This window comes from Bufo gargarizans, chromosome 2 (genome assembly GCF_014858855.1).
Source record: "Bufo gargarizans isolate SCDJY-AF-19 chromosome 2, ASM1485885v1, whole genome shotgun sequence".
NCBI lineage: Eukaryota > Metazoa > Chordata > Amphibia > Anura > Bufonidae > Bufo > Bufo gargarizans.
The window spans coordinates 572211797-572235824 of record NC_058081.1 but is presented as its reverse complement, the minus strand read 5'-3'; the positions used below and the strand labels follow the sequence as shown (position 1 = coordinate 572235824).

The 24028-nt window shown below is 44.7% G+C and overlaps 1 protein-coding gene across 5 annotated transcripts in view; it reads left to right on the top strand.

Moving 5' to 3' along the window:
- The window catches only part of LOC122928662 (protein CEPU-1-like), a 744346-nt gene that overhangs the window by 566963 nt on the left and 153355 nt on the right, over window positions 1-24028 (top strand). For all 5 annotated transcript variants that reach the window (XR_006387916.1, XM_044281728.1, XM_044281727.1 and 2 more), the window contains exon 3: window positions 6756-6988. Coding sequence is in view for 4 of the 5 variants with exons in the window: in XM_044281728.1 (XP_044137663.1) it covers window positions 6756-6988 (233 nt within the window). In the remaining variant the exon portion in view is untranslated. The remainder of the gene's footprint in view (window positions 1-6755; window positions 6989-24028) is intronic.

Here is a 24028-nt window from a genome sequence, read left to right as displayed (position 1 = left end):
TCCACAAAAGATGAAGTCTTCTCTGATTATTGTCTCTCACTTTCCCTTTATCTTCTATCCTGCCCACACTTCATCCACAACTTGTTTCTGCAGTTTGCTGCTTCCTCAATGCACCACATGATAATACCGGCCCATGCTATAATTCTGTACACAATGCAGTAATAGTGGCTTCTTAATGCCCCATAGTAGTAGCCCTGTCTGTGTGCCATTCATCATAATGGTGCCCCACGGCGCCGTAATCGTGCCTCTTATCTTCTCTCACGGTAATAGTGCCTCCACACATAGCTAAAGGTTCCCCCCACAGTATTAGTGCCAACTTACTGTCCTCCACACTGTAATTGTGTCCCACTCAAAAACTGACTTCTTACTGCTGTCCACTAAATAAGGGTGGTTCCCCATTAAAGGGAGTCTGTCAGCTTCAAAACACCCTCCAAACTAGAATAAGCGGTGTATAGTGCATGTAGTCTGGTTAAGTAATTTTTATCTTCATAGTCACTAGCATTCCAACGCTGTGCGGCACCATTTGCACTATACACAGCTTATTCTAGTTTGGAGGGTGTTCGACAGATTCCCTTTAATGACCCTCTTTTGGTAACGGTGTCCCTTAGTTGCCCCCACACAGAGCAAAAGTGTCCCCCTAAGTATTGTTACGTACTTAGTGCCCTCCACACAGTAATTGTTCCCCACTCAATAATTGTGCACTATTAGTGCTGCCTGCTATATAATGGTGTCCCCTTTCAGTAATGGTGCCCCTTGGTGCACTCCCACTTACTAAAGTTCCCTGAGGAATAATGGTCCAAACAATAATAAAACCAATCCTCACCTACATGTAGCCTCATTTCAGTGATGCATGGAGCTGCTCTCCCTCTTTCAGCATGCAATCTATGAGACACTGGAATGGAATCTCTGTGCAATCCAGCGTGATACAGTGATGGTCTCGGTGTCTCGTAGAGTGAAGGCCTAAAGTTGTCAGTGAGCCATAATATTCTACTGTGTCTGTGTCCAGTTGCTAGTGCTAAATACCGTCCTGCACCTACCATGCACCATTTATAATACTAGTGCCTTCTGTTGTAGAAATATTAATAGTAGAAATCTGCTCGCATCAAATTTTCTGTAAGGAAAGGCAAGTCCCTCAACCGCAGTCAGACAAAGGTGTTACCATCTTGAATTCTTGCTGAGCACTCCCCCTCCTTCACAGTCTGCTCACCATTTATTTAGTCACAGTAACAATAGAAATAGGCTGGCCAGTCACCTGACCACTTACTTCATGTAACAACGATACAGGAAGTGATGACACAGGAAGATGAGATAGTTCAGGTACTTGTCAAAGGACAGGGGATTGCATCAACATGGCTGAACAGTGTAATGCACACACCCCATCCCTGTATAAGGATGGATGAGTCATGTCCATTGACTGGTCAGCCAGGTGGCCGCCCATCCCCCATCACTGTCAGCATGGACCCCATTCAATACTGCTCAAAGTGACCAGTATCTAGCAAAGATCATTCTACTGGTTCTTATAGGTTTGAGATTATCTGAGAGACATTGCTACGGCTATTATCAGTATACGGTACGAGTATACCGACAAGGCAGATATGCATGTCTTAAAAGCAGATATGTATCCAGAAAGGGATAGCGAAGCCGCAGCAGAGGTATAATATGTATCTCTCGTTATGCAGACTTCACTTCTCTAATGTGTATAGACATTTGAAGGGAAGAAGCCCAGTGCATTGCACTTAGTGCTCACAAACCGGCAAACGCCGCCCTACACACTGAGAAAACGTCTCCAAGCCCATGAGAAGGTTTACATACTGACAGTTTTACCACTGGTCCCGATTCAACCCAGGTACCCTCTGCTAGAGCGTTCTTCGGTTAAATCCGACACAGGGAGACAGATGACAGTCTTTAAAACACACACACATCCTAAGATAAAATGTCCGCATAATAAAATTTCCACAACACTTCTTACATAGCAGAGGGGCTGTTGGGTCTTTGGACCTCCTCAGGCTCCAAGACCCAGGTTTGATATCTGCACCCATATAGCTACGGCCCTGAACTCACCCTAAGGCCCACTATTCTATTTCCACTAGTAGCCAGTCCGCAGACACCGTGGATCAGCGTTGGGTGCTGCTGCCTCAGAACTTGTTCCCTGGTCTTTGCTTCTCTGTACTGTGAGCGACGTAGACGGCTGCGCACATAGAAGTTTATAGCACAGCCATTTAATGCGCCATATTCCTTACTGTCCTACCTTCTCATCCCTTCTTGTTCTGGCTCCTCTCATGGTTCACCCCCAGGTTACCTGCAGGTTCTCTACTTCATTACTGGTTCTATCTGTCCCCAGATGCTTGTTGCCTCCATGTTAATAGCTCTTGAATTCAGACACTTCAGCCTTGGTGAAGACTGTGAGGAGGAATCGTGTAGAATTGCTGTCAGTGCGCGGATAGATCCTTGGCCCTCCCCCTTCATCACTGCATAAAGTGAAATGTCCCAGTCATTTCAGGGTAGGTCACAGCCTCTAAATTTTGTCCTTTGCATGTTGTTTTTTGTACTGAGCATCTGAGTGCGCCACAGATGCAGACTTCTTTGATCAGCCATTGTCTCAGGGCTTAATAGTTATGCAAATGAGAGCGAGTGGAAGCTGGCAGAGAAGCGGGCAATAGGGAATCCATATTCCCTTCCCTTATTTTTGTGACAAATACGAGCTGAGCCTGTTTTGTTTACTGACGTCTTTCCAGAAGGGGAGATTATCTGCAGCCTTCAGCCTGGGTCTCACGGGGTGCAGAGAAGAGATGATACCACTATTTAGGATCTGGAAGGTATTAGCACAAAAGCTAAAACATTTCTCTGATAATTATAAACCAGGTCCAGGGGCCACGGAGAAGATGGATGGCTGGAGAAATGTTCTGTGAGGTGATGTCTGGGTAATCTTCCCCAGGCTGTGGCAATAGCAGATGCCATGGACGTCTTCACATACACATGCAATAACTTATGCTCTGAGTCTCCCATCAGATCCGATTCAGTCTGAATAAATTTGACCCTAATCGAAAGTGTCCCGATTGCACTTAAAAGTTGTGTATGACACTCTGGGGTCTCCTAGGACAGCATCTAGATCTTTACCGCCAAGACAGCATTAGTAATATCATAGTGACAGCAACATATATGGTTATAACGCATTGCACTGTCATATTATTTATGCTGGTGCCGATTCTTATTGGCAGATGCCATGGAACAGGTGTTTCGTCTTTACATTTCCCAATCCATTGCCAGTCAGTCTTTTACCAGACATTTTACTTTTAAATGAGGAACCACCGAGCCTGCGCTGGTTTTTCTGGCCACAAGGCCTATAGTTATAAAGAAAAATAATTAATTATTTGCTCAGTCTATCTACTAGAAGTTCACAGTTTTGCTGCTTGTTGCTGATTTTATGTTTCGCTAAGTTTGACACAGAACAGTATGTAGAATTTTTGGTGCCACTATATAGATATATCTAAAACACTCAGTGATGTCACATCCATGACGTCTGTATCAGCAGGCCATGCCACGCTATCAGCACTAGGATTTACCATATTTTTCACCTTCTAAGATGCACCTGATGATAAGACTCACCTAGGTTTTAGAGGAGGAAAATAAGAAAAATAAGATATATATTAGGGATCGACCGATTATTTATTATCGGCCGATATTGAGGATTTTGACTGTTATCGGTATTGGCATTTATTTTGCCGATATACCGATAACGTACTGGGAACACAGATCGCGCTGCTGACAGCGCTCTCCGTGTTCCCTCAGCAGCAGCACAGGGGAGAAGGAGCAGTGTCTCTCTCCCCCTGTGCTGCTGCTGCCGCTGCAGCCAATGGGAGGACAGGGGACAAGAGAAGGGGAGGGGCTGTGGCCACTGCGCCACCAATGAAGAGAAATCTCTCATTTATTCAAATTGAACAGGAGGCGGGAGCTGCACAATGACATAGCCGGCTCCCGACCTCTATGAGCTGTAGCTGCGATCCTCGGTTAACCCCTCAGGTGCCGCGGATCGCAGCTACCGCTTATAGAGGTCGGGAGCCAGCTATGTCATTCTGCAGCCAGCTCCCGCCTCCTGTATATGAATGAATGAGAGATTTAACTTCATTGGTGGCGCAGTGCGCTCCCCCCAAACCCCCCAGTATATTACTCATTGGTGGCGCAGTGCGCCCCCCCCAAGCCCCCCAGTATATTAATCATTGGTGGCGCAGTGCGCCCCCCACCCCCACATTAAAAACATTGGCGGCGCAGTGCGCCCCCCCCACCCAAGCCCCCCCCCCTGTATTAATCATTGGTGGTGTAGCGGATCCCCTCTCCCCTGCTCCTCCGATCGGAGCCCCAGCAGTGTAAGCCTGGGGCTCCGATCGGTTACCATGGCAGCCAGGACGCTATTGAAGCCCTGGCTGCCATGATAAGCTCCATGCTGCTGTGTGCACAAAGCACAGAGCAGCAGGGACAGTGAGAGCTCCTATTCACCCTGATAGAGATCTATCAGGGTGAATAGGACAAGGGTTCTAGTCCCTAAGGGGGCTAAAAGTTAGAAAAAACAAAAAAAAAGTAAAAAAAATAAAACACCAAAATATTAAGTATAAGTGAAAAAAAGATTTACAAAAAATAAAATAAAAACTACACATTAACAATAAACATACATTTTCTGCAGATTTGTGTAGGAATTTTTTTTTTCTTCCAAAAATGAAAATTCCCAGAATATCGGTATAAATTATCTGCTATCGGCCTGAAAGTTCACAAATTATCGGTATCGGTCCTAAAAAATCAATATCGGTCGATCCCTAATATATATCTTTCATCAGACTCCCATATCAGACCTCAGATCACACCCTCATTTCAGACTTCAGATCAGATCTCCATATCAGAACTCAGATCAGTCCGCTATTAGAACTAAAATAAACCAATTAATTTACCTCTCCTGCTCTGCCGCTACCCTTCAGATCCAGAGGTCTCTCCTGCAGTCACCACCCCTTACTGTGTACAATGTCAATGACCCTGTACGGAGCCTGTAGGAAGACTAGGGAGGTGTGAGTACAGAAAGCGCTGGTAGTGCTACCGTCACCGCTCCCTGCACCTACGGCATACTAGTGATCACTTTCATAATGGTGGCACTATCATATGTATGCAACGTAATGAGTGGTGTCACAGCTGTGAAGTCTGTTTTATAAGGCAGCCAGGATTAACATGTGATGAATTTTGGTGATGTAAGAAATTGAGTTGTATAGGTTCAGCAGTGCTCACCCCCAGCAGTGGCCGCCTGTGCCTGCCTAACTAGCACACTGACTGACTGAGTCTGACTCATGATTGGCTGTGCTAGAGGGAGGGCCACCTGCAAGGCCTTATGGGAAAGGCCACTGCCAGAGGTCATGTGATCCTTTTTCTCCCTCTTTGGATCTGTAAAATGCAAGCTGCTAGGTTGAGTGATTTATGTGGGATGAATCCCATAAGTTTTAGAGTTGCTGAAATCCGAAACTTCTAGGTAATTCCAAGAAATCAGTAGACCCGTAACATATAGCAAAATGGGTGATGTGCAAGGCACCGGACCTAGATTTCACTTTAGGCACTTGTAATGTGCCCCCCCCCCTCCCCCACTCTACGAGACTCCAGCCACATTTTACGATAGGTTTTTACTGAGCGAGACGGTGGTGTGATAAGTTGGGGCATTGATCAGCGCTCTCCTGCCTGGTCCTGGCCTCTCTGCTGAGGTAAAGCTCTTTACCTACTTGGAGATTGAGAAACTTTTTGAATGTGCTGCAAGAAGCGCTGACATCTGAGAAATTCACAGCCGAAGCCAAATCACAGGCAATTCAGCCATTTTATTGAGTGGTGTTTGGATGTGAGATAAGTGCTTATTCGCAGCAGTGGGGAGGCAAAGACTTTTCTACACCTGGAGGTTATTTAGATGCCACTCTTTCCAGATTTAACCCTTTGTTCTGCAGGGAAGCATGCATCACCTGACTGGATGGCTTCTCCTTGATACAAACATCTTTATAAAATAATAGCAATCAGCAGTGTGCTGCTCCGCTCACGTCTCCCCTCCACCTGCGCTGTCACAATGCTCCCCGCTGATTTCCTCTCCCGTCCTCTTATGAATCTTTCATCTGTTGCTGGTGTCAATCATACGACAGGACGAGCGCAGCGCCTGATTCCTCCCTGTGTAGGAATCTTCCAGACTTAATGCAGCCTCCCCGGTCATCTCATGCTCCGTCCTCCTGTCCCTGTCAGTGCGGCGTCCCTTCTGTCTATCATTCCGGTGGAGTGAGGCATGGACAACACATCGATCCTCCGGCCACAATGTGACAATAGGTGAAGGCGCTGCCGAGAAATGTATTAATGAATTGCCCATAATCCAAGGAATCAGAGATAACAATATGTTTTATAAGCGCCTGTCATAGAGATTGTGTGATATTACTGGAGATTAAGGGTCATCATGAGATATGAGACACATGGCCTTAATATTGCCCTGAGCGGTTTATTAGAGCAGAGTGCTGCCATCCCTGTCATTGTGCTGACGCAGAGGGTGAACTGTCGGGGAGACATTGAGAAATCCAGGATGAAAGCGTACTGGATACATAGAATTGTAGTATAGTATTCTGTGTTTATGGAGCTAGTAATGGATCAGAGCCGTTGGGTTTGAGAACATGACATCATTAGTGGGGGGTTATGACATAATTAAGTGCAAGCTGATTGGTCTCTGTTTATGCTTACATGCCCCCTTCTCTCTGCAGATGCATGCTGGACAACAGAGTGACCCGCGTGGCCTGGCTGAATCGTAGCTCCATTTTATACACCGGCAATGACAAGTGGTCCATAGACCCCCGAGTGGTACTTGTGGCCAACACCAAGAGCCAGTACAGCATTGAGATCCAGAATGTGGGCATTTATGACGAGGGACCTTATATCTGCTCCCTGCAGACAGACAATCACCCCAAAACCTCCCGCGTGCACCTCATTGTACAAGGTAAGTGTCAATCTACAGAAAGCAGGAACCGTCTTGCCAGAAGCGGTATAGTGTTCTGCAGGAGTGTGGTCAGGGATAGCGGTGAATGGCTGATTCCTCCACAAAGCCTTTTCCGGAATGTACGTTATCATGCAGAATATCACATGGTGTAAACTCTCCAGCTGCAACCCCCATCCTCACCTCCCCATGTGTTTATCACTTTGACGCCCCCCGTATTTGCCCTGCTGTATTGTGCATGTTCTTACAATCAACCTACCCTTTGTTAGCTACAAATAACTTCCCTCTTCATCCAGCTCGGCGTTAATCTCCCATTCCCGGCCATTGTTTGCGGCTTAATTACCTGGTCATAGCCGCTTTGCATCTGAGCTGCGGAGGTGGAGGGGGCTACGAGGGAGAAGTCAGGCACACAGCATTTGGGGAGACGGAGGGAGCCGCATTGATCCTCCAGTGTGTCCCACATAGATAAGGCGAGATTCTGGGGGGATTGTTAAGCATCCTGTAGAGCTGCCATTTTCTCAGCTCTGAAAAGCTTTAATCTGCAATTTTCTCTAGCAAACTGAGCTAATAATTTCAAGAAAAGGACGAAAGGCTGCCGACAGCAACAGCGCCATGGCCAAAGACTGCAGTAATGTCCAGAATATGTAAGATATAGGAGGATGTGCTATACATTTTATCCTGGGGGAGTATTTTATATATAATAAAAAAAAGAGGGAGTAATAAGACTTATTATCTTGCAGGGCAGAGAGTATAACAGTATAGATATTAAACCACAGGGCAGAGATTATTATATATGATATATCACAATGCACAGAGTATTATATATAGTACAGTACAACCCAGGAAGAAAATTATCCTATATATGATATCAAACCACAGGGCAGGGATTATTATATGATATATCACAATTCAAGCAGTATTATATATAGTATAGTACAGCCCAGGCAGAAAATTATACTGTATATGATATCAAACAGCATCTGGCAGGTCTTCAGACATTCCTCTTGAATTCTGGAACACCTTTTCCCATAACTTTGTGTATAGCTGTTCCTCTGTGATTCTTGAAATATATGAATAAAATGGCAAGTGGTTGAGCTGATAGGTCCTCATTATTTTAAAGGGAACCTGTTATCATAAAAATGTTGTCCTGTCTGCAGACTGGATGTTATAGAGCAGATTGCTATAAACTGTACTTTTATAGGATTTACTATAACTTATAATTGTTGATAGACTGGGATCTTAAAGTAGCCCTGGAAAAAAATCTAAAAGTGACCCCGTGTTGTAAGCATGCCCAAATTGACAGAAGGCAGGGCAAAAAAAGTAAGCATGGCCAGCACAAGTCACAAGCAGGCAGGGACAACAGACGTACAGTACCTTGCAAAAGTATTTATCCCCCTTGACTTTTTTCGTGTTTTGTTACATTACAGCCCTAGGTTCAATGTTTTGTTAATCTGAATTTTATGAGATGGATCAGAACACAAATAGTCTAAGTTGGTGAAGTGAAATGAGAAAAATATATAAATAAAACTATTGTTTAGAAATAGAAAACAGAAAATTGGTATGTGCGTATGTATTCACCCCCTTTGTTAGAGAGCCCATAAAAAGCTCTGGTGAAACAAATTACCTTCAGAAGTCACATAATTAGTGAAATTATGTCAACCTGTGTGCAATCTAAGTGTCACATGATCTGTTATTACATATACACACCTTTTTTGAAAGGACCCAGAGGCTGCAACACCTAAGCAAGAGGCATCACTAACCAAACATTGCCATGAAGACCAAGGAACTCTCCAAACAAGTAAGGGACAATGTTGTTGAGAAGTATAAGTCAGGAGCACCATCAAATCTATCGTAACCAAATGGAAAGAACATGGCAAAACAGCAAACCTGCCAAGAGACAGCCACCCACCAAAACTCTTGGACCGGGCAAGGAGGGCATTAATCGGAGAGGCAGCACAGAGACCTAAGGTAACCCTGGAGGAGCTTCAGAGTTCCACAGCAGAGACTGGAGTATCTGTACATAGGATGACAATAAGCCGTACGCTCCATAAAGTTAGGCTTTATGGCAGAGTGGCCAGAAGAAAGCCATTACTTTCAGCAAAAAAGAAAAAGGCACATTGTGAGTTTGCGAAAAGGCATACGGGAGACTCCCAAAAATGTACGGAGGAAGGTGTTCTAGTCTGATAAGACTAAAATTAAACTTTTCGGCCATCAAAGAAAACGCAAACCCAACACGTCACATCACCAAAAGAACACCATCCCCACAGTGAAACATGGTGGTGGCAGCATCATGCTGTGGGGATGGGACTGGGAAACTGGTCAGAGATGAGGGAAAGATGGATGGTGCTAAATGCAGGGATATTCTTGAGCAAAACTGTACCACTCTGTGTGTGATTTGAGCCTAGGTTGGAGGTTCACCTTCCAGCAGGACAATGACCCCAAACACACTGCTAAAGCAACACTTGAGTGGTTTAAGGGGAAACATGTAATTGTGTTGGAATGGCCTAGTCAAAGCCCAGATCTCAATCCAATGGAAAATCTGTGGTCAGATTGCTGTTCACAAGGGTAAACCATCCAACTTGAAGGAGCTGGGGCAGTTTTGTAAGGAGTAATGGGAAAAAATCCCAGAGGTAAAATGTGGCAAGCTCATGGACTTATCCAAAGCGACTTGGAGCTGTGATTGCCGCAAAAGGTGGCTCTACAAAGTATTGACTTTAGGGGAGTGAATAGTTACGCACAGTGACTTTTTCTGTTATATTGTCCTATTTGTTGTTTTCTTCACAAAAAATAAAATAAAATCTTCAAAGTTGTGGGCATGTTCTGTAAATGAAATGATGCAAATCCTCAAACAATCCATATTAATTCCAGGTTGTGAGGGACCAAAACACAGAAAAAAGTCAAGGGGGGTGAATAATTTTGCAAGCCACTGTAGGTGGAGACAGTAACCAAATACCACAGTGCAGTATAAAGTACTGCCCTATAAACATGCTGAGGACGGTGATACAGTTGAGTTCAGGAGGGCACCTGCAGCTGCTGACCAGATGCATAAGTACCTGATGCTCCTAGCATTAATTAATGCTGAGAGCACCGGATTGTTATTTACCCAGGGGCCATCAGGAGGGCTTGAGCGGTTTCCTGGGCATCGACCTATCGGGAAATTCCCTTGTAGGATCTATTGCCAATCCGCCCCTGCTTGTAATAAATAAATAAAAAATCTTCATAGATTTTTTAGGCAGGGGTGTTTCTATCAGAAGGCAAATAAGGCCTTTGCCTAGGGCGGCACTTGCCAATGGGGCAGCAAAATGCCTTGTTTGCCCCTTGTCCCATCCGTCTTATACGCCGATATACTCAGATTCGATGGTATATTCTAACCATATAAACTGTAATCAGTAACTTTAATCATCTCTGATCTCTTTACTTAGATACCTTACTCTTAGCTCCGGTAACAGCAGGCAGTGCGGGTGACGCTCACTCACTGACGTCACCCGCCTGCTCCTCCCACTAGGCTGTGCAGGTTGGTGACGTCAGTGAGTGAGCGCCACCCGCACTGCCTGCTGTTACCGGAGCTAAGAATAAGGTATCCAAGTAAAGAGATCAGCGATAGTTAAAGTTACTGATTACAGTTTATAAATGTACTCCTGTGAGCGTCGGGGATCGGGATCTGTGGATGGCACTGTTTAGGGGAGGGGGATCTGTGGATGGCACTGTTTAGGGGAGGGGGATCTGTGGATGGCACTGTTTAGGGGAGGGGGATCTGTGGATGGCACTGTTTAGGGGGAGGGGGATCTGTAGATGGCACTGTTTAGAGGGGGATCTGTGGATGGCACTGTTTAGGGGGATCTGTGGATGGCACTGTTTAGGGGAGAGGGATCTGTGGATGGCACTGTTTAGGGGAGGGGGATCTGTAGATGACACTGTTTAGGGGGGATCTGTGGATGGCACTGTTTAGGGGGATCTGTGGATGGCACTGTTTAGGGGGGATCTGTGGTTGCCACATAGGAATGGGTGGGGTTTAGAGAGCAAGGGGTTTTGCCTTGACAGGAAGGGGTGGGTCAAATTTATATTAGGGGGGTGCCAGAGTTTAGTCTCGCCTAGGGCAGCACAAAACCAAGATACACCACTGATTTTGGGTGATCCTAATCTGTGATTCATGGCTATTTCTGTAGGCACATCATTTAGAGAAGGCTGTGAGTCACTGATTAGGATTGTCTACATGGCTACAGAGCACAGAAGGAGCAGAGATTTCAAAGAATTAAACTATGCAGAATAATTTCTCATAAAATTATATATTAATCTGCTCAGCTCCTCCTGCTACCTTCAGATTAGACTGCATTTTCAGTCTCTTTATATCTCGTGGCCTGGAGTATTATATATGATATTATACTACAGGTCAGGGAGTGTTATGTATGATGTCATATTACAGGTCAAGCGTGATGATGTATCGCAGATCAGGGAGTATTATATATGATATCATAGGGCTGGGGACATCTTTTTGAGGTATTAGTCCATTGTGTCTGCTGTCTTGGTGGGATCCACATCATCTTCAATGTAAGGGACAGCTATGTGACAATACATTGAATGCTCACCATGGACCCTTTATTCTTGGCTATAATCGGGAAACGTTCATAGATAATATTCATTGTGCTGCACAAGTGCAGAGCAGTTATCTGCCCTATACAAATAATTGTGGCGCTTTGTGTAAGTAGCCCCCATGTGATGTTGGCGGTAGCGCCGCACGTGTGTTCAGGGAGGCACCGTGCTGTCTTTGTTTTCAACTTGCAGTTTTTACTGTAGATCTGTTTGTTTCTCATTAGTTTCCCGGACAAAGGAAGAGTGTGGAGGGGGGAGCTGATTATCAGCACTGGGGCCAGGTCTACAGAATGTGCCGCCGTCTTCTGCGAGCCTTCCCTTTAAAGAGCTTGTCAGGCAGAGCAGCCTCTCTGTGGGCAGCCGTGGGCCGCGGCTCGCCTTTTCATCATTCTCTCTGTACTCACTCTTCCTTTATCTTTCTCCCCGTTCACCCGTCCTTCATTCTCTAGGATCTGCGTTCCCTGTGCCCAGCGTGTGGAAAACACTGCTCTGAATCTTTATGTTGTGCTAGCTCCGTCCTGCTCCTTGTAGTGCACATAATGACTTCCATATAACCATAAGGTTCCGCACACAGTGTCATGGAGGTAATGGGTCAGAATGTGAGCAGACTCCTGAACGCTAGCTGTAACTCCTCACTATTAGTTGTATTTGAGGAAACTTGTTACCACTGCCTGTACCTGAGAATACTACTTACAATTGCCTGCCTGTAACAGTGGAGACTCCTGACCACTGTATGTGACTGTGGAAATTCCTGACCACTGCTTTTAACTATGGAGACTCCTTACCACTGCCTGTAACTGAGGAGACTCCTTACCACTGCCTGTAACTGAGGAGACTCCTTACCACTGCCTGTAACTGAGGAGACTCCTTACCACTGCCTGTAAATGAGGAGACTCCTTACCACTGCCTGTAACTGAGGAGACTCCTTACCACTGCCTGTAACTGAGGAGACTCCTTACCACTGCCTGTAACTGAGGAGACTCCTTACCACTGCCTGTAACTGAGGAGACTCCTTACCACTGCCTGTAACTGAGGAGACTCCTTACCACTGCCTGTAACTGAGGAGACTCCTTACCACTGCCTGTAACTGAGGAAACTCCTTACCACTGCCTGTAACTGAGGAGACTCCTTACCACTGCCTGTAACTGAGGAGACTCCTTGCCACTGCCTGTAGCTGAGGCGACTCCTTGCCACTGCCTGAGACTGAAGCGATGCCTCCTTGCCACTGCCTGTAACTGAAGAGATGCCTCCTTGCCACTGCCTGTAACTGAAGAGATGCCTCCTTGCCGCTGCCTGTAACTGAAGAGATGCCTCCTTGCCGCTGCCTGTAACTGAAGAGATGCCTCCTTGCAGCTGCCTGTAACTGAAGAGATGCCTCCTTGCCGCTGCCTGTAACTGAAGAGATGCCTCCTTGCCGCTGCCTGTAACTGAAGAGATGCCTCCTTGCCACTGCCTGTAACTGAAGAGATGCCTCCTTGCCACTGCCTGTAACTGAAGAGATGCCTCCTTGCCACTGCCTGTAACTGAAGAGATGCCTCCTTGCCACTGCCTGTAACTAAGAAAACTCCTGACCACTGCCTGTAACTGTAGAGATGCCTTACCACTTCCTGTAATAGAGGAGTCTCCTGACCATGGATTGTAACTCAGGAGACACCTTACCGCTGCCTGTAACTAAGGAGACTCTTGGCCATGGCCTGTAACTGAGAAGATGCTATTTAGTGTTGCAAGTTATGTGGCTGGACAGCTTTTGTTTGGTCTGTGACCATCTTTTAGGTTTTTCTGACCTTTAGCGTCTTCCTGTTTCTTGAGAAACAAAGTGTATGCACCCGGTTGCTGAGAGTAACGCAGAGATCCTCAGTGAAGTGGAAGGTGGCACAGATAACCCCTTGGACTCCAGGTGTCTCAGAAGTGACCATAGAAATTATTTTGTTACTTCACCAGCGGGCGACTGTGCAGGTTTGTAGCACTGTCAGCATCTTTGTTCCATTTCAGCATAGCCAAATGACACGCTCTTCTGCAAACAGCGCTGGCGGCGCCTTGTTGCCTTAGTAACCTGGCCGCCCTTTGTGTAAGCAGCACTGGCTAGGCTGGAGTGACGCTGGGACGCCTGACGTCGTTGTCAGGTGAGTCAGACATCCCATGTGATCTGTTAGGGTGCCCTATTTAAACAAGCAATTGCTGGCCACAGTTGCTTGTGATTAAGGTGTCTATCTCTGATATACCTGGATATATTGCTTTTCTGACCTTTTGGATTCTTGGACCTCAGTGTATTTCTGACGACTACCCCTTTGCCTGACCATTTGGATCTGACGAGACTCCCTGATTTTGGCATCCTGGCTCTGTACATTTCTGTACTCCGTTATCTGATTTGGCGTTAGATAGGATTTTCCTGGTATTGACTTAGGTGTGTATGACTGCTATATTCTGTTCGGTTTTACTCTGGTTCTGATTAGCTGACCCATCTAGTTGGTTATCCGCTCTGTGTCTGTCACTATGTTAATAATTTTTTCCTTCCCTTTTATCCCTGTAGACCTCTACACATGGTAGGAAGGAACCCCCGTCCAGTTGCGGGCCATCATCTAGGGCGGATGGTGCAATCTAGGGGCAGTGGTGCAGATGAAGTTCAGGGACTCACTGATCCCTATAGTGGCACCCTAACTTATATTTTTTGCGCATGTAGCACTTAATCATAGTACTATGTACTAAGTGCTACATATGCAAATCATGCAAGTTTGGGGATGCCATGTGTTTTTTTTTAGTTTTCTAGTAAAAGTGAAGTTTTATCCTGTGGTGCTGGACCTACATCATTTTTATGGTTCTTCCTCTTTCTTGTCAGATTTGTAAAAAACAAGGAGATACATTTTGAGCAGACGTGAAGACTTCTTACGTAGATCTTGTAGTAACATCACTAAGTACAGAGTAGAAACAAGGTTGTGGCCTTCAATTTCTGCACATGTAAAGCCAACCATCAGGTCGTTAAATGGGATGGGAGGAATTTATCATGACTGGCATTTCATACTGTAGTGTTGATCTAGTATATGCTACTGGGGGCACTATTTGAAGCCATTTATAATACCAGGGCACTATGGGAGGCCATTGATAATACAGGGGCACTATGGGAGGCCATTAATAATACCGCAGGCACTATTGGGTGCCATTTATAATACCGCAGACACTATTGCGTGCCATTTATAATACTTGGTGCATTCTCGGGGCCATTTATAATGCTAGGGGCATTATTAGGTTCATAATAGATACTAAGGGCACTGCAAAGGTTCAGACCAAAAAAAAAAAAGACAATGAAAAGCATCAGATTTTAATGGCTGTTTTTAACGGCCATTAAAAACTGATGCAAAATGGGTGCAAACGCCATTAAAAACAGTGATGCAAAGTGGCCATGAAAAACTGATAGTGTATCCGTTTTAATGGCTGTTTAAAGTACCCTTGCTTTTACATGCGACAGATATTGGGACACATTTACTATTTGCTTGTGCTCATCATTTAGACTATTTAGATTTTTTTTTAGACTAATTCAGAAGTTTTCTAACTTGTGCAACTATTTTCCGATCCATTTATGTAGATGCACTTTTTTTGCTCCTGAATTTGTCATAAAAACAGTCTAATTTCTACTCCACTCCAGGTCCGGCGTACTTTTCTTTGTATGTTTTGAGTGGTGAAGTGCGACTTTTTTCAATAAAAGTTTTTTCAATAAAAGTTGCACTTTCTGAGAGAAATGTGACTTTTTTCATGCACAAAATTTTTTTGGACTAGTTTAAGTGAATATGAACCTGTCTAACTAAAAAACAGACTAATAAAAAAAAAAGCGTAGTCTAGGGGTACTTTCACACTAGCATTAAAGTTTTCTGGTATTGAGTTCCGTCATAGGGGCTTCATCGTCAATGGGGACAAAAATGAACTGAACAGAACAGAATGCTCCAAAATGCATTCCATTCCGTTTAGTTGCGTTCCCATACCGGAGAGCAACATGTTGTGTTTTGCTTTCCGTTCTTGGGATGCGGAGCCAAATGGATCTGTCATGACCCCAATGGACAATCTGCCACAATAGAAACCGTATCTGTCCCCCATTGACTTTCAATGGACTCAACGACGGATCCGTTTTGGCAATGTTAAAAATATGTTAAAGTTAATACAACCGGATCCGTTCATAACGGATACAGACGGTTGTATTATGAGAAGCGGAAGCGTTTTCGCTGAACCCTGCGAGATCCAGCAAAAGCGCTAGTGTGAAAGTAGCCTTATTCATTAACTCCTGTGCGACTTTTAATAAATACTTGCCGAAAGAAAGACAGCCGAATGAAATACGCCAGTGTAATTTTATGACCAAAAACAGGCGAGCTTGATAAATGTGCCTCATTGTTACATGGAAAAAAAATTAAAGTTTGCACCTGAAAGTTGCATTCATCTGAACGGGGTTGTTTTGGTGAGAATCACATGGATTTCAGCAAGCCCCATTCAGGTGAATGGAACAGATTTTCAAGGAGAGGAATTTTATGCAGCGAAGTCTGCCAGATGTGAAGGCACCCTAAGGGCCCTTTCACACGAGTGAGTTTTCTTTGCGGGTGCAATGCATGCCCTGGCCCCATAGAAGAAAAACCTATTGCATCCGGATTCAATGCGTTTTTCACTGATGGTTGCTAGGAGATGTTATTTGTAAATCTTCAGGGTTTTTTTTTTTTACGTGTGCAGCCGCACGGAAAACTGAAACACTGAACGCAATCGCAGACAAAACTGACTAAACTTGCTTGCAAAATGGTGAGTTTCACTGAATGCACCCTGAACGCATCCTGATGACACAATCCGTATCGTTTGTGTGAAAGAGTCATTATTGCCAATGCTTCAGAACACGGTCCTTGTCTCCTGCAGCGTATTTTATGGTGAAAAAACTTTACATTCCAACACCTGACACCGCAATGATGTAGAAAGTTCTACATTTTAGAATAAACTTTTGTAGTAGAGGTTCGGGTTGTCAATCGCCACATTGAGGAGAAGAAAAATGAAGGGTCTTGTACAGAAGGACAGCAGAGTCTGGAATAACGGGTTATGTTTCCTCTGTAAGTTTTTTTTTTTTTTCGGGGGGGGGGGGGGGGGGAATCTCCCCCTGTGACATTTGGGTAATAAGTGAATTAAGGAGTTTGGAGCTGCTGCTGTGACATTCACATGGAGGTGGGTGTGATGAGCTGCAGACTAATGAGTACTGCAGAGACTTCCTTCTGGTGGCTGCATTTATCTGGATGAAGAGAGTCCTCCCTAGCTCATTTGTGCATTTGTTAAAGTCTAATTGTCATTATTGATCATTAATGGCCATTCCTGAAATGTGGAACAAGGCGTTTATGACTAAGGTCTCATTGCCACAAATTTGTTCCAAGTGACATCTGATACACAGCTCTCCAGTAACTGCTGGGATTATGTGGTGACATGTCCAATGTACAGTGTAAAATCCCTATGTTCCAGCAGGAGCAGGACTGACTTGATGATTTACTGTTATTTATATAGCATTGATGTATTCCGCAGTGGTCTACATACAATATATCACTCCCAACATCCCTGACCCCAGGAGCTCACAATATAACCTTTTCTAGTTACCACAGTGTATCACTCTCATTATCCCACACCCTAGGAGCTCACAATCTTACACACAATGTATCACTGCAATTATCCCTAACCCCAGGAGCTCGCACTGCAATCTCTCCATTTCATACACTGTGTATCAGTCTCATCATCCCTGTCCTGCTACAACCACAATTGAGGATGTTAGAGCTGGGGATTAAGTGATTAAAGAAGGTTTCCAGGACTTAACTATTAATGACCTATGCTAAGGAGAGGTCAGCTGTATAATGGAGCTGCTGCTCCAGAACTACACAGCACCATACATTGTATAGTAGCCATGCCTGGTTCCTGCAGTACTGCTCCTAGAGCGGAGCAGCTCTGCAGTAACCAGACATGGCTACTACACGGTGTATGAATTAGGCCCGTCAGAAGAACAGAAAAAGAAACAAAAAAACTGATCCTGTACTTTAAGCATCGGTTATACACATTTTGCATGTGTATTAGGATCCATTTTTGCACCCAGGACTTTTTTTCTGTTTAAAATCTCAGACAGAGATGCTTTTTAGTTTATTTTGCTGTTCTTCTGACGGCTCAAAAGTAAACATGGCCTTAGCTGTGTAGTTCCGGCGCCTTAGCAGGGTGCAGAACTGACATTGATGAGTTACACTAAGGATAAGTTATCAGTGGGTAAGTCTTTGAAAACCTCTTCAAGGTGTCGCATACGGTTGCATAGTTTACATCAGATTGTTTCCTGGTCATGTGTCTGTGATTTCTCTTGCTACTGTACCAGGTTATGCAGATGCCATCTGCTTGAGTCACTGGTTATGCAGCTTTCTATCCATATGAGTTGCTGGTTATGCAAGTGTCTCACCGCTTCAAGTTCCCTGTTATGTGGCTGCCTTTCCTATTGAGTTGATGGCTATGTGGTAGCCTCTCCTGTTGAGTTGATGGCTATGTGGTTGCCTCTCCTGTTGAGTTGATAGCTATGTGATTGCCTCTCCTGTTGATGGCTATGTGATTGCCTCTCTGGTTGAGTTGCTGATTATGTGGCTGCTTCTCTAGTTGAGTTCATGGCTATGTGACTTTTTATCTGGGTTAGTTGATGGTTATGTGACTGCTTTTCCGGTTGAGTTGATGGCTATTTGACAGCTTCTCTGGTTGAGTTGATCGCTACGTGACTGCCTCTCTGGTTGAGTTGATGGCTGTGTGGTTGCCTCTCCAGTTAAGTTACCGATTTTGCGACAGGCTTTGTGGTTGAGTTGCTGGTCATGTAGCTGCCTCTTCGGCTAAGATGCTGGTGATGCGGCTGCCTCCCCATCCATTCCTGGATATATGTCTTTCTGTCTGGTTGAAGTAATGGTTATTAGGCTTTCTCTCTGACTTAATTGATCGTTATGCAGCTTTCTCTCTGAGTTGCTGGCGTTATGATTGCCATTCTGACCTGGCCTGTGCTTCCTGCACGTTGTCCTCATGACTGTGGTGTTGATGCTGTTGACAGCCATTTGTGGGAGTTGTGTTGACATCACAGCATTAGTGCCACATTGTTGAATTTTGTAGATCTCCCTGAAAACATGAAGAGTAACGCGGTTTCTTGTGTAAATGAACGAAGCGTAGTTTTGGCTGCGGCTCTGCACTGATGTCAGTCCCGTAGCCTTTATAATTACTCCAGCTGTTTCTGTTTCATCTCCTGCCTCTCCCGTCAATAAACTCTCGGAGCAGATGGTTTGCTATTGATTATCTCAGCTGCACTGCTCGCCAGTGAGGGCACCGCTGGATGACACACCTGATAGCGGCGCAGCGGCTGAAGGTGACCCAGTCTCCGCAGGTCTTAATATACATATTGTGAAGAACGCACAATTAAATGAAATGAAATGGCTGCATTTTCTTTTACCTATCATCCATAATCACACAACCATATATTGTACAGACATACATAGTCACACCACCACACATTGTACAAAATTTTCTTACACACTGGACATCAGACACTGTCTGAGATCACAAAGTACGTCATCACCCCATACACCAGACATATCCGTCATCACAGAAAATATGATCCTGCATTATTATGCCACATACCATACATACATGGCCCGTGACATGCCAGATACCATCACAACACACCATACTGCAGAAACTGTCACATCCCACTGTGGGATTCCCAGATGAGAGTACTCTTGTGTCTGCCTTGTTTTTGTGGTGAGTATCACAACTCAGTTTTTGAAGACTCCACAGTTGGGGTTTATTCACACGTGCAGGTTGTATTTAGGTTTTTTGAAGACAAATCCAGAAGGTGAAGTAGTGTCTGTCCTTTATCCCTACTAACTCCTCTGCAGGTGCCAGAATTAACACTGTAGGACTTTCTGCTGTCTCCTCTCTGTAGACTCCTTCAAGCAAGTTCCTATTTTTGCCTCTTGTTCCAGTCATTTTACATTTTATTAGGTGTCTGACATTTTCACCAGGGAAATTAGACATGGAGTCTGGCAGGATCCCCCGGGCCACACAATGAGGTCCACTGACTGGTTGCAAGCGGGAGAGAGAGATATCATCCCTTCAGCAGACCCAACCAAGCAAAAAAGGTGTCCTGATATTTGCTGCTGACAGGGTCTCCATGACCACAAAGGGCTGCACCTTGTATCTGGTCTATAATCATGGATCTGTTCCTCTGTTGATGGCCTGCACTCAAGCAAATGTGACTAGGCTTGGAGCTCCCTCACCGTGCCATCTGCTCTAATAAAGTATAAGACAGGGTTGGTGCAGGTGCTGCTGCAGCACTAAGATGGTGCGTTATGTATAGTGTACACAGTGCTGCTGTTTGGTCCCTTGTAATAAATATCAGTCTCTTGGTGCAGATACTGTATGTTATCAGCTGCACCTCTTTCACACCATGTATCACATGGACTGTGTAGATCTGGTGCTTCTTCTGAACGGCAAGACTAATAATGCCCGTGCCATTGAGCATTATGGGAGTCTCAATGTTCCTACTGAAATCTGCGTTCATTTCTGGATTTCTGGTGTCTTCATTATCTGCAGATATCTCTCTGCTGTAATGACTATTCCCTCACTAGAGCCATTGTCGCTGCAGTTTTAGAAGGTTTAGCCATTCATCCCTCTCTTTTATGATAAACACAGCGGCACCGAGCTTTGTCTCATGGTACTTTAATAGCCGAAAGGCGCAGAGCGCTGCCATTCTTCTCTGTATTCACCCAGATGAGCTGATAGATAGAGTAACCGCATGCCAGAGACAGCTGGATCCGCCTAGGACGGTCAAGAAGATTTGTTTCCAGTCATCACTGAGGTTATTACAGGGATGGATTTATACTGCATTAGGTGCAAAACATTACATGTTACTTTTACACTTGGTTCTTGGTTGTTGGGTCCATTGTCCAGTAATGTCTGGGTGGAGAGGTTAGCTGCTTGTTGTCATACAAACGGTTCAATGCTGTGGAGTTATATAGAGTGCCATCTGGATAGAGGACTTCTATATTAAACCATGTGGTTGGCACGTGAAGCATAAATGGGGTTAACGGTCGACTGGCTGCGCAGTCACTGAACGTTCCTCTCACTTTCTGCTGATCTGAGCTCTACAGAACCCACATGGGAAACCAGCCTCCCATAAAAAGATAACCCAGAACTTCCTCCTGAAGTGCTGACTGCAGTCATGCCTTTTCCACGTGACCTTCACCCTCTTCTCCAATCCTGAAGTCCTCTGGGAGGCAAGGACAGAACATTGTGCGCATCTCTTACCATCTGCTGAAGACTCCTGGGACATAAGACGGACTGGCACTCGGGTCTGTGAGAGTCACAAGGTGCAGAATGCCTGTGGGCACCTGTTACACACTCCTTGATCTTAAATTGCTTCATTTCACCACAAGCTGCTGATAATGCTTCATTTCATCCCCAAAAGACCTGCAGTTTTGTGTTGCCTTCTTATTTTAGTCTAAAAATCTTCTTCCCTGTATGTATGATCCGACATCAACCTCCCAACTCCCTGCTAGATCATCAGTCTCCATGGCTCTCCAGCACTCAGTTTGCATCTATGTCCCGAGACCCTGGATGGAACTTCATTACACAGATTAAATGTGACTCAGTTAAATTAGGTCTTACACTCTTGTCACACCCAAAGCTGCAATCATAATTCTGCATTTTCATCATGTCTTATATTTCATCTCATCCGCAGCTGCAGTTGCAATTCTGCTTTTACTTTACTGCAATTAGAAATCAGTTTTTTTGGAACCTATCTGCAATACACTGACACAATCCATAACAAGGAAGCTCATCTCCCACAAAGGACTGAAATGTAGTGCTTCATGTTCCCTTTTAAAACATTGATTTGCATAATTGTCTCTTGTCATAGAGCATGTGTTTGCTTTTGCACTGTATTTAACAGTACCTTCAGTCCCCTGTGGTACACATCATATGAGAGCAGTGATATGTCTATAAGTACGTGTCTGTTTATCCCGCCATCTACATATATAAATGAGCTATTAGAAATAATTCCTGGAGGAACGCTGGCATTTCGAATCAAGCTTAAGCTTTTTCTCGTTTTGGGATTTATTCTATTTTCTGCAGCTTTATGATGGACACAGAACAATGAATGAAGAGCTGATGTTGCGGCTGTTATGCACCCATGTGAAGAATTTATATTGTGCTTTAAAAGCCCAGGCACGGGTTATGTATGATTGAGGGTGATGATATATTGTTTGGAAATAGACCTCACATTCAGCATTTCAAGGGTAAAGGCAGATTACTAACCAGGGTGGGAGGGCATCTCTGAAAATATCCCTTTACTCCCCACATATTTCACATAGAGGGCTGCTGCAGGAAGGAGAGATTTTAGGTTGACTCTATACCACCATTCAATATTATCATGTTGGGCATGATTCATTCCTTTTATATAGGACCCCTACCATGACGTTCCATAGGATGATGATATGATATTTAGATGTTGGCTGTGGTTAGAAGCTTGTCAATAGACAATGTTATGGAGAAATTCCAGGCGAGAGGCAAGGATGATGATATTCAGTTACATATGTTCCATCATTATCGCAGAACCAGCTCTAGAGGTAGCCAGCACTCTTGGCCATGGACTGGGTTCCTTCATTATAGCAGAACCAGCTCTAGACGTAGGCAGCGCTCTTGGCCATGGACTGGGTTCCATCATTATCTCAGAACCAGCTCTAGAGGTAGGCAGAGCTCTTGGCCATGGACTGGTCAGAAGAACCCTAGGACTGTGTTATGGAGGTTGCAGTCACACCTGGTCATTGTGTCAGTGACTTGGTGGAGGTTCATAGACTACCACAGCAGAACTATAGTTCTCATCAGATGGTCGGTGCAGGTTGAATCAGGATAATAAACCCTGATCAGCACAAACATCAAGAAATCATCATAAGCAACAGAAAGCTCCAGGAAAAACATTCTTATAATGGTCACCAGACGATCATGTGTGGTCTGACTGACCCAACAATACAGCACAATGGATCATAACCCTGATATCACCAGTGATTTAGATTATGATACCCCCACTAACATCATCTGTGATGTAGACTGTGACATCAGTACATTTCCGAAACTGGGGGAAATTGCATGACATGGTCATATCGGCAGGTTTTTATCTCATGTCTATGGGCGTCTTTAGAAGGCTTCAACTAAAGATTATTCAGCCACACCTGAGGTTTAGGGGGCACACTACCAATAGAGAGGAGTGCAAAAATGGTTCAAATACAATACTGAACAACCAAAAAGCCAGAGAGCTTAGAAAACCATAATGAGATGCACATCCAATGGATACAGAAGCAATTTTATTAGACATAACAAACGCTTTAGAAATTGTTTACAATGAACAATGTGCCGATATAGGTGAAACCAGGCACAGACACATAGCTCACCAAGGTCCACAGAATAAGGACCAAATGTGCAGTCCGGGATAATTTAAAGTCCAATTCAATGCCAAAAAATGGAAAAAATAATGCATACAGTAAATGATAATGTAGCATCAAGAAATATAGAACAATACCTGAACAGGTATCTGGAGGTTTGTCCAGATCACCCATCAGGTCACCCCATTATATAGCGTGTAGCCCCCATCCAGAGATGAGCTGTCCACCCACACCATGCGTACGATGCTCCGTCAGAAAATCTCCTCTCTGGATATCACCAGGAACAGCTTGTCCTGTTCTCCAGGTAAATATTTATTCTCCTCCTTATATCTGCAGCCCCGACACTTTCCTAATAATAAAAGATAAACACATGGACAGAAGAAGACGCTGCACAGTGCAGACAACTCTCTCATCATCCGCAGCTGATTAACGTGTATACACAAACAGAGATGAGGTGCTCGTTGATTAGAAACATATTAGGATGTTGTGGCACTACAAAAAGTCTTCATGTTGCTTTGGCTGGAAGAGAGGACATTCCTAGCGGATACATGAAAACGGCACCCAAACTCTATTTATGTCGTTGCCACCTCCTCTGATGGGGGCCACATTTATAGCCCTGGCATCTGCTAAGGGTACTTTCACACTTGCTTTGTGACAATCCGGCAGGCAGTTCCGTCACCGGAACTGCCTGCTGGATCCGGAAATCCGTGTGCAAACGGATAGCATTTGTAGACGGATGCGGATCCGGCTGACAAATGCATTGAAACACCGGATCCGTCTCTCTGGTCTCATCCGGTATTTGCATTTTTAAAGGTCTGCGCATACACAGACTGGAAAACCGGATCCGTTTTGCCGGAACACTTGGTGCCGGATCCGGCATTAATGCATTTTAATGGAAAATATTCCGGCAAGTGTTCCGGAATTTTGGACGGAGAAAATACCGTAAGAGTGACTGAACTGAAGACATCCTGATGCATACTGAACGGATTGCTCTCCATTCAGAATG